Genomic DNA, 11176 nt, shown 5'->3' with positions numbered 1-11176 from the left:
TTGCCCTTAGATTGCCCCAATCGACTGCCTAAACAACCCAAAATTGATTACTGGATTAACCTCAGAGACAAACAGCTGTTTATTCACCAACATTGGGTGTGAAACATCACTTCAAATTAAAACGTGTTCTCAATTTCAGGTGCATTCATTTTTGGGATGAAATATCATACTCAGATATGAAATATGGCTCAGACGTTTGAGTAGGCCCTACCTGTAGAATTGTGTTGAACTTCCTTTTCTTGGAAAGTAGGACTATTAAACATCATGTATCAATGAAATTGAAAGGAAGATTGCATGACCTACTAAGACTGTTAGTACATTGTTTTGGTATTTGACAGACCTTGTCAAAAGCGTTCATCTCATATTGCACCCTGGAAGAATGTTCATGTCCAGTTCTCTCCAACTTCCCTGGCATATTATCAATTGCACAGGTGCTGCCACGTGCCACACCCGCATAGCTTGGCTACAGTCAGCCCAGCCTCAGATGTAACAAAACATTGAGAGTTGAATAAATAGCATACCATGCTCTCCTACTTGATCACGGTATTGTGCAGTTCAGTAAAATCAAAGGACTCAAACAATGCAACATGCTTCAGTGATTTTTGTCCAAAAACCGTATGTTACCAACATGCTCACAGGGGCAACATGTTATAGTTTTGGTCAACAGAGATGGTATAGCCTTCGCACACGTTGTACCAAGTAAGAGGCTAGTCGTTTTGGCTACAGATGCACACTCCAAGCTACATTCCCGCGATGTGTTTTGAAAGATGGTCCTCCGTCATGTGACGAAGCAAGCCAAAAAGGCTTGAACTTCACCGCAGATCTAGAACCAGCGTGTTAATCTCCAACCCTTTATTATTAAACTGCACAGGAGGACAACAACCGACTCTGGATCTGCGCTTAAGTGCGCGTTCCACAGAGCTAACGGAGTGTCTTCTGTGTTTCCACGTCAAAAAGTGGGCTGCTCCTCATTCGCTGCACCAGGTACCAAGCCTATTCTCCCTGTTGAACTCCGCAGTGTTATCCGCAAGGTAAATTACTCAAAAAGTTGACAATGTCTGTGTAAGCTGAAGAAAATTGTTATCGCTTTTAGATGGAATTAACTACGACTTCAACGCTTTATGTTAGCTAAATAAAGTTAGCTAGCTAGCTAAAGGCATCGTCAGCCACGGTTGCGTAACTTCAAAGCTAGTTTGCTGTCTAGCTACATAAAGTTAGCTGTGCTTGCTAGCGAGTAGCTTTATTTGCGTTCGCCTTGCAAGATCATATATGTATAGGTTACAGAGTCGTCTGAAGTAAGCATCGAATGATACTCTGTCGATTATCTTTACCTAGATATATACCTAGCTATGTCGCAAGCTTCAACTAGCTAGCAGAATATGTTGCTACTCAGTCTTCGATGTGTTTTGCTAATTCTTACTTAGTTTCAGCTCGAGGTGTCAAAGACTGCGAGTGTCCTCGGGCTGTCTTTTTCCATGCATGCACAGAACAGCTGTATACGATCATAGATATGCATATGAACGCCTTCTCCTCTCTTTATGTTGTAATTAAGTTATAAACGTATCTTTATCCCAAGTTCAATTTGATCAGAAACCTCTGGCAATGAAAAGAAGATATGTCATCGCGCAACTTAAATTTGCACCCTAGGCTATGTTCAATGGAACTGGATTGTCCTGTTCTACGTTAACTGTAACTCGAGGCTTCTAGACAGTCAAAAATAGAATAGTGCTGTCTTACTGTGACTTTCGACTGGCTTGTGTATTTCACCTTGCTACTTGTGAGACCATACTAGAGCTATTGGTAAGCACTTAATGATTAGTTCTAAGCTATCCCATGGCTAGTTACACCACTTACATCACTTCCTACACATTAAATGGATAGCCTGTCTTTTGACAATACTATATGCAGACTGAGGCTAAACAGACTGTTTTCTGTCCACAGGTGGAGGAATTTTCCACTGAGGTATTGGGGAAATAAAAAGGCTCCAAATAGACTGACTTCATCAGGTCCTCATGGGGGCTGTAGTATCCCGGTGGAGGGTATGTATTGCATCAAAACCAGTTTCAATCTTGACTTTATAGAAATGTGGAATACATACACACACACACACACACACACACACACACACAATCAGGTTACGTTGGGTGTTAAATTAAACTGACAATTCAAGACTAGTTGAGTTATAGCCAGCTATAGCTGTTTGGCTATAGCTTTAGCCTATGTTATGTTTAATGCCTTTCATAGTTTTCTTTGAGTAGAGAGAATGTATGGGTGATACTCGAGCTGTTTTTCATGTTGGCAAGTCCTCAAGTGATCTTACTTCGATCACCATGTTGGAGCTCTGTTGATTTGGCGCACCCATGTTTATTTTGAAATCCCATAGGCCTATATATCATAAAAAAATGCAGATGCATTGGATGTACAAAAACAGATTTTGACAGTTGTTATGCCAACAGATATGCATTTGTCATATCCCAAAATGTAGAGAACATTGCTACCAACTTTGTGCAAGTGTTTTTACACAGAGACATGGTTTAGTCATTGTGGGGGGGGGGGGGGAATGCACAATAACGTTGTATCTTAATGCTTATGGAAAGGTCTAAAATACCTATGGCGCTTTTGTGTAGCCAAAGCCCTGTAAAATGAAAGGAACTGCATAATCTTTAAGGGGGGGGGTGCAACTATTTGAGTGTTAGCCTATGTGTTTGTAAGTTTGTTTTTCTTATATATAAGAGAAGCCACCATCTGTACAGGCCAGTCCTTATGGAAGCATAGAAACTGAACATTTGTTAGGAACATGGGCTACTTTGAGGTTATAACCTGGGGACCCTCTTACTTACAGAAACAACACTCTTGTAACCAATACTATTTGATTACACCCTGCCATAAAGGGACAGTTCAGGTCTTTCAATGTTAGATCTAATTTTCCACTTTCTTGGAGTCTTGTTGGCTCATTAAGACCCTTTTTTTCCTGTCATATCCGTTCTTGAGCTTTTACAATGGTATGGCTAAATGCTAGCCCCATAGCCAGCTAAAAAAAGCTCAAGAATGAAAATATGGTGGAATGAGCCTTCAACACTCAGATTAAGTGGAAAATGAGGTCTAACATCGAAAAACCTGAACTATCCCTTTAAAACTGCATAACAGATAATTGCCATTCTCTGCTTAACATTCTTTCTTTTTTGACAGACGAAACCATCCACTGTAGAGGTTTTGGAAGGAATAGATAAGGTATGTTTACATTTATGGCATTTAGCAGCCTTTATCCAAAGTGACTTACAACAAATACATTTGTTAAAGTAAGTGAATCATCTATCCACCAGTCATCATAAGATAAAGTAATCAATGCTCGGACCAGGGGCCATAGGCAGTCACAATGCTAGAAGAAGGAAAAATTACTCTCTTTTTTTTTTTTACTTTAGAATATAGCCTATGTTGTGCTGCACCATAATGAAGTAGAGCTGTATAATAATGAAGTTGGTCAGTTATACTACACCCCTTCAAGATCAAAATGGTGTTAGTCAAGAGAGTATTTTTGGATGTTGCTCTTAATTGACCTGGTTACTCTATAGGCCTACAGCCTGTCTCTACCTTGGCTTAGTTTGAGATCATTCCAACGTGCCAAGTGAAAGGCACATTTACCAGAACCACTTTATCCAGTGACTGAGGCTGGGACACCATACTGTCCAGTGTCCACCAACTTGTATGTTTGGGGTGAGGTAGACATCATTGTGTTTAATTTTCCTATTCATGAAAGGAAAGAAAAGTGGGCATGTGTCCTGCACTCTTAACAGAGTTAACTGAATGAATAAGCCTTTGACAAGATAACCAGAGGGTGTAGTCAGATGATTTTACCAAATGACTCTCCATGCTCAGAAGGGGGAAAAAAAACTTACTGTATAAACAGTTGGGAACATTTTGGATGATAGAAAGTCAGGCTAATAGTCATTGGATGCATGCTCTACATTCATGGGCAATGTCATAATTGTTTTCACAGGATATACAGACTCTTGAGGAATATACAGAAAAATTTCAAAAGCAGTTGAAGACATGGGTGGGAAGATTGCTTTTTTACTCATTTCTTCTCTACCTGATGACTTGCATAGTTGTGTATCTTTGGTACCTCCCTGAACAGACGGTCGGACGGCTTATATTGGCCCTTCCGTTTTTTGTATTTCCAATATTGTAAGTATGCGTTATTTTTAGATTTCAACAGCTACTTAGCTAGTAGGCTAATACTCTTGTAGCATATGTGCTGTTCAACCTGTTACTGATGTTCTAATTGTCCTCTACACAGAGTGTGGTTCCTGCGAAAGATGTTGATCATTCTTTTTTCAAGAAGAACTGAAAAAAACAGTATGTTCCTTTTTGAATTTGGTTTACCTCTGCATCATCATTTATATGCATGATTCTTTCATTTGTTAAATGTTCGCATTCAAATTGTGTTTTTTTATTATTATTTTTTATTTCAGATGAAAAATTAGAGGATCTTAAATCACAAAAAAGGAAAATAGTAAGTTGTATGAAAATGACTCTTTTTCGTGTGATTGATGTTGCAGAGAAGCTCACTGTCCCCTTTTACCAAACTATGGGTGAACATATTTCTTGTCCCCTAAAGATGTCACATGAAAGATCTGAGATGGTTGACATGTCATGAAGCATTTATCTTTCTCCTGTTTTTGTGATGAATAACATGGGAAACTATGCTTGAGTTTTCATGCCTGGTTTTGCTGTTATTGAGCTTTTACAGTGTTTTGCAGCAAGATAATTTCTACTCCTAATAAATAATCTAAAATCAATGCAGACAGCGGTTAATTGGCACAGAGACTGTACTTCGTAAAGCACTCTGCTAACGTGTCTTAAATTAATAGCGCTTGGTGCTAGAAGGAAATAAATCTGAGAAATTGCTTGTCATCTACTGTCATGTCTAATAACTTTCAATAATTATGGCTGATGGATTTTCACACTCTCCATTATCGAAGTAGTGCATGTAATTATTCTTCTTATTATGTGTAAACAATTAGCAATATGTAGTATTTCCCTGAAATGAAGTAGCTGAATCAAAGTGGGAGATCATTTTAAAGACAAACTATAGGCACGTATTCTCAACTTTTAACATTGCGATGATGTTAGACTGACTGGCTTTCCTTTGACTTGTATATACTTGTGCTAGAGTGTCTCACAGGAGACAAGAGTTAAAGAGATGCCTAGTTCAGAATGTTTTGGAGTTCTAATTGATACTAAAACGAATTCACATAGTCAGATGCATGATCCTTTGGGCAGTTCAGTATTTAAGCCAATCACTTAATTGTGTAATTTGCTCTTTTAATTTGATTAATGATGATTATGGAACTCAAGACAGTCTGTATCATCAATGTCCTCATTACCTCTATTGGATTCTATCAGAATTTAATGTGTAGAACTGTGACATGATGTCATATTAACCTGATTACCTGACAATTAATCAAACATATTAAGTGATTTTAATGAAAGCCTGATCACACATGGGAATCAACTGAAAGAGCAGTATTTGCTCCAATACTTTCATGATGACCAATACCCATATTCTTGACTGATGAAGTAAGCCCCAATAGAATCTTTGATAAACCTGACCTTCATTGTGTGTTTGAATTGTTACTGCTCTTGTTTTACAGCTTGAAGAGGTGATGGAAACTGAGACTTATAAAACTGCAAAAATGATTCTGGAGAGATTTGATCCTGATTCAAAGAAAAAGGTGAGTACTACATTTGCCCATGAACCCACCAATTGCTTGAATTAACAACTTTAAAGTTGAAGAGTGTCATCCTTTATCTTGTCTCATTATTCGAATGAAGGAACTGGAATCCACTCCAGTTGGACCGCCAATGACTCCAAAACCAGGCCAAGGTAAGGTAATCGGATAATAAATATATTTTTGTTAGTTTTTGTTGTGGTGAACATAACCTCTTCCATGTTCTATCTATTAGAACTTCGTCAGCGGAATGTCACTCCGAGGGCTATGCCTCTGTTAGTGAATCCTGTGAGTCCCGCTGCTGCCCGCCCTCCTGTCGCCCCAGGGGCCACCCACTCAGGGCCGCTCCCCCACTCGGCTCCAGGCGGACCCCCAGAGAGGAACCTGTCTGCTATAGCTGCTCAGCAGAGCCTGATGAGGAGGCCCATGACCTCAGGTACACCTGTACCAGGAGTGGGTGAGTTACCTGCACACAGGGGGACCACATCATAATGTGGTCGATTAAGGTGATTTACCCACCCCTGTCCCACAGCCTCCCCAGTCCTTCGAGGCTAAAAGTGTATTTTGGCAGGTATGACCGTTTGTTTTACAGATGGTGGTTATGGCCAATTAAGTGTAGTATTTGAATCCGTTATGGTTGGGATTGTAGTAAAACAAACCAAAGGTCAACCTTGCTCCTGGGAAGAGGCGGTAATCGTTAACTTAGTTGATGAGTGTGAAATTAACCTGAAATTTACTACTGTTGTTTTAGAATGGATTTTGTCCTATGTTTATTATTTTATAGTGTTTCGATAGAAGTAATTATCACAACCAAGCTTAGGCCAAGGGAAGATGGTAATATCCACACAGGCAGATGTAGACTGTCAGTGAATAGTTGCTATGTAAATGGGAGTAGACATAAAGGCAGAACTATGTACAGTGCACTTCATAGGAAATGCAAGAATGTTAAACAGTTAAAAAACATGCTCCCAGAGAAGGCAACATTCTGTAATTGCCATGTGGAATGCCAACTGTGAGGTGCATGAGAACCAAGATGATTTTAACTGTGATTAATTATGTAGGCCCGCATTTGTTCTCTGGGCATTGGTACTGAAATCTTACTAAGTGCCTCTCTAATGCCAGGTAGAATTACCTTTGGCATGGGCACACCTCGTAAATGTTTTATATGGCTTGATACTGTCAGATACCTTTTTCGAAAATTGAAAGTGAAAAGCAATTTGATACAAAGAGTCACCACAGAGTTTCCATATGTTGGTAAATTAATAAGCAGCAGGATGCTGAGACTTTGCCAAGTCTCACAGAAATGACCAGTCATCTTCCTATGATTGCTCTTGATGTTAGATTATATTAATTACCACTCACCAACACAGCAGGGACTCGGTTGCACGTGCTTTGCAAGTGAGATCCATTTCCAAGTCATTATTAAAAACCTGTCCTTTTCAAACATTTATCATGGCTTCTGCATCTAACTGTGGATTTCTGTCTTGCTGTTTTTATGAAGCCTCTCCAGCCCAGCCCAGTGTGTGAGGATTTGTATTCAAGACAACAGGCAGTGTGTGTAGCTAATGTACATGTGTGTTGTGCTATAACAGGGATGCATCCCCCAGGCCCACCCCTCGCCAGACCTATTCTCCCCCGGGACAGAGGCGCTATGGACAGGGTCATTGAGTACCTTGTTGGCGATGGCCCTCAGAACAGGTAAAGTAGCCTCTTCTTGTCAAGGATGTCCCCTAATATTAGCTTTTGAAATAAACACTTTGTATAATTTCAACATGCAGTACATATTTAGTTAAGTAATTCAAAGTAGCAATGCATTGTTATTTATAGTCATTCTCTATTCCTAGCTAAATACTATAACAACCAAATGGTCTTCTGTAACAATCCTGGCATGGATGCATTTTTAACCAGATTGTTCTTTGCTCTCTCTAGATATGCCCTTATATGCCAGCAGTGCCTCTCCCATAACGGCATGGCATTAAAAGAGGAATTTGAATATGTTGGTAAGATTTAGAGAAACACAACTCTCTCTGTCAGTCTCCATCAAACACTACGCCTTCATTTGCCCTCTAGCATTTGGCAGCCCAGTATATCATAAGGCTCTTAAAAGCCTCTGCCACCACCGGCCTCTGTAAGCAAAAAGAGCGCATCTAGATTGAATATGCAAACTAGAGCTACCCATCGATCTGATGCGTTTATGCATTTTTTTAATGCCATTTTCTTTTTTTCTACAGAGTATCATTGGTTTCATTTTCATATATATCTCATGTCTACATGAATATGACAATGATTCAGATGACAGTGCACTATGGACATGGTGTTTTATGTGTCCCATTTCAGCTTTCAGATGTGCATATTGTTATTTCCGCAACCCTGCGAGGAAGACCAGACCCCAGGCCCCCCGACTCGCTGATTTCAGTGCTGAGAGCAGGACGTCAACTGAAGCACCCATGTCAACATCTGCCCCTGCCCCTGCCCCTGATGCTGAAGATGTCCCTCCTGTTGCAGGTATGTCACCCTATTCAATCCAAACCGAATTTAGACAATCAAGGTTCTTCTCGCAGGTTCAATCTGGAAATCGAGAAACTCCTTAGATTGAATACTACTATTTAATGCTTGTTTTTAGTTGCTCTGAGAGCTAGATGGATCTCTTTGAAGGAAGGTTTCAGTTAAAATATTGGCCAGAACTTCTCTGTGGGTAATGTTGAGCCAACAGAGCAATGGGGGAGATTCACATCAATGTTCTCATTACTTATGGAATTTTATTGAACGTCTGTGAAACCTGGTATCGATCCTCTCGCTTTCAGTGGAGACCAAGGAGGATGCCCCCCATGCTGAAGAGGACACCCCAGGGCCAGAGACGCCGACCACAGAGAGCAACCCCAACACAGATGAGCCAGGAACCTCAGAAACCCCTGAATCACAGGATGTCCCCTCTGAGAAGTCGGACGGGGAGCAGGACGTGTCGGCCATGGAGGTGGAATAGAGAATGTGTTCTCAACACGTGAAATCATGCTGGAGCTTTATCTTTTTGTTTCTGTTGTTTTTTCTTATCTTTTCAATGTTGTGAGTAAGAATAATGGAATTACAGGCCAATCGTTAGCTTTTCGCTAACATGTAAAGGGATTTGTGTTGGAAATACTGTAGCAAAAAGGATGCATTTCAGGATGGTGATAATAATGATGGTAAACAGCCGAAACAACCCTCTTTTTTGTTTGTTTACATGTCCGTTTACATGTGCAACTCTCATGTTGTATATTAGCACTTCTGTACAGGAGGGAAGAACAGATTAATTTTAGCTAAACTGCTTGAGTGACATCAGTAGATGTTTAGTGTTGGTTTTGCATAAGCAGAGAAGTCATTTGCCACATTATCACTGTATTTTATTTGGCTGGTTTCCTCACTGAATGTCTGTTATATCCATGTTGTATACAGTAATGCAAAAGTAAACTGTCTGCTGTGTTATGAAATATTTATATTTGTAGGAAATGATCATATTTATAGAGACTTTCTATGATACAGTGCCTTTTGTAAACAGTATTGAATAGGTTTTTGGTACTCCAAGCACAATGGGGCTAGCTACATGTTTACACAGTCATGGAACCGTCATAGGAGTTCTGACTTATATTTATTGCTGAAAAGGAGAAAAAAAAATGAACTGCAGTACTCTGTGCCCGAGTGCCTTGATGTGTATTATGTATTTGCAGATGAAATGAATAAAGACAGAGATGTTTTCAGTATAAGCTACCTGTATGCTTATGCAAGATATGTGAATGCCAATTTTCTCAATGTTAGTCTATGATCCTGATTAAAGTGTTGAAACTTTCCACTGCTCTTTTTCAATGTATCTGTTCAGATTAAGCCTAAAACATGAATAGTATGAATCAATGTAGATTTTTGATGAGAATCCTTTTGTACTTCTTTCTTAATTGGTACATAATGAATGGGTGAATGTATTTACCATCACTTAAGACATGTGACATATTTCAGTAGCGAGATATGTGTGCATGACATCTAGATGCCCGTTTTGATAATTGGCTCAGTCATCTTGATTTTATTGCAGGTTACTCCACCTCAGACATAGGTGAACCCTAGTCCCTCCGTTTCTGAAATGAGATATTAGGCGTGTTAGTCTGCTGGTTTATTGTCCACCCGCCACCCAGCTCCTGTTCTATTTTACCCGTCACCACGGGACGTTTAAAAGACACGTTAAAACAGTCTATTTTCATTAGCAAGCCTATTTTAGCTTGTGATCATTTTATTTTAGCTCATTGATCATTTCAGACAGCATAAGATAATGGTGTTGACACGCAACCCCGACCAATCTTGATTGCTTGACCCTCTTCATTTGCAACGAGAGAGTCATATCTGTTACAAAGCTGCCCTCTGCCTCTTCTCCACCCATTCCCCTGAAGATACACCATAAACTGTTGGTGGGGTCAACATCACACGGTTTTCTTTGGGTTTTGATAATGTATGTTTACAGAGACATGACCTCCCGTGCTTAGTAATGCATCAATGTGACACAAACAGTAACGCCTGATTCCACTGCATGCTGCTTGAGGTTGACCTCTGACAAGAGCCAAACAAGAAAAAATAGGACATCAATAAGACAATGTTTGGAAAAAAACATTCATTATTGGGATGCAGCTCAACTCAACTGTATGTGTGCATCACTACTAAGATCCCAGACAATGCATATCTATACTTGAATTCACTATTCCATGCAGTGTATTAAACATACATTTTTGTGCATTTTTAGGATTCTGCCAGTTGTATTGCATCATTTTGTCAAATTACATGTATTGTATATGTACAATTATTGTTTGTGTAGAGTGTTATCAATTCACATCAACCTGACAGTATTCAATTCAATCTTTGTTTTCAGTGGTTGTTTTTCTTTTTCAAAACACCTCATCTCCTTTATGGTAGATTTCATCCAGGGAACAGATGGAGTGATTAGAAACAGATTCAAGGTTATACATCTTTCTGACAATAGATAGAGATTTGAACAAATCCATCCTCCCAAGTTCCCTTAAACTCCTTAATTTAAAATGTTACTGTACCTTGCCGTACACTGTACAATGAGAATAATGTAAACAAAAACAAAACAGCAAATAACAAATATATATATATATGCACAAAATGTGCAAGAAAATATATAATCTTTCGCTTGTTTCTGAGATTCTGTATTGTTTGATGATGCTGATGGGCATTCTCTGTGAGTATTATCAATGACAAAGACCAATTGAAGTCACATACAGTATCAGCAGATGGAAAGTAATAACAGGCTGCAACTTACTGACCTACAGGTCAACTTATTTCACATCTTATGTAAGTAACTCCAATCTATAAATTCTGTATACATGATGAAAAAATGAAGTGATACACCTTTTGGAGGCTTTTGTGTCTCCATTTGTCCAAACAGTAGAAAGATTGCATCTGCT

General features: G+C 39.3%; 1 protein-coding gene across 3 annotated transcripts; it reads left to right on the top strand.

The window, feature by feature from the left end:
- The first annotated feature begins 954 nt into the window (after positions 1-954).
- lnpa (limb and neural patterns a) lies at positions 955-9549 on the top strand. 3 transcript variants are annotated; one of them, XM_083681468.1, is made up of 13 exons: positions 955-1031; positions 1942-2039; positions 3190-3231; positions 3998-4185; positions 4298-4356; positions 4473-4513; positions 5655-5735; positions 5836-5887; positions 5968-6189; positions 7325-7430; positions 7662-7732; positions 8070-8237; positions 8537-9549. In XM_083681468.1, the coding sequence occupies exons 2-13, from the start codon at positions 2013-2015 to the stop codon at positions 8713-8715; spliced, it is 1236 nt and encodes a 411-aa protein (XP_083537594.1). In that variant the 5' UTR covers positions 955-1031; positions 1942-2012; the 3' UTR covers positions 8716-9549. The 3 variants fall into 3 exon arrangements, with proteins under 3 accessions (XP_083537594.1, XP_083537595.1, XP_083537596.1); XM_083681469.1 differs by lacking the exon at positions 955-1031 and having other exon boundaries at positions 2003-2039; positions 3998-4054; XM_083681470.1 differs by lacking the exons at positions 955-1031; positions 1942-2039; positions 3998-4185 and having other exon boundaries at positions 3220-3231.
- The last annotated feature ends 1627 nt before the right edge of the window (positions 9550-11176 follow it).

This window comes from Argentina silus (assembly GCF_951799395.1).
Source record: "Argentina silus genome assembly, chromosome: 12".
NCBI lineage: Eukaryota > Metazoa > Chordata > Actinopteri > Argentiniformes > Argentinidae > Argentina > Argentina silus.
Note: the sequence above shows the minus strand (reverse complement) of the source record. Positions and strands in the feature narration are given on the sequence as shown.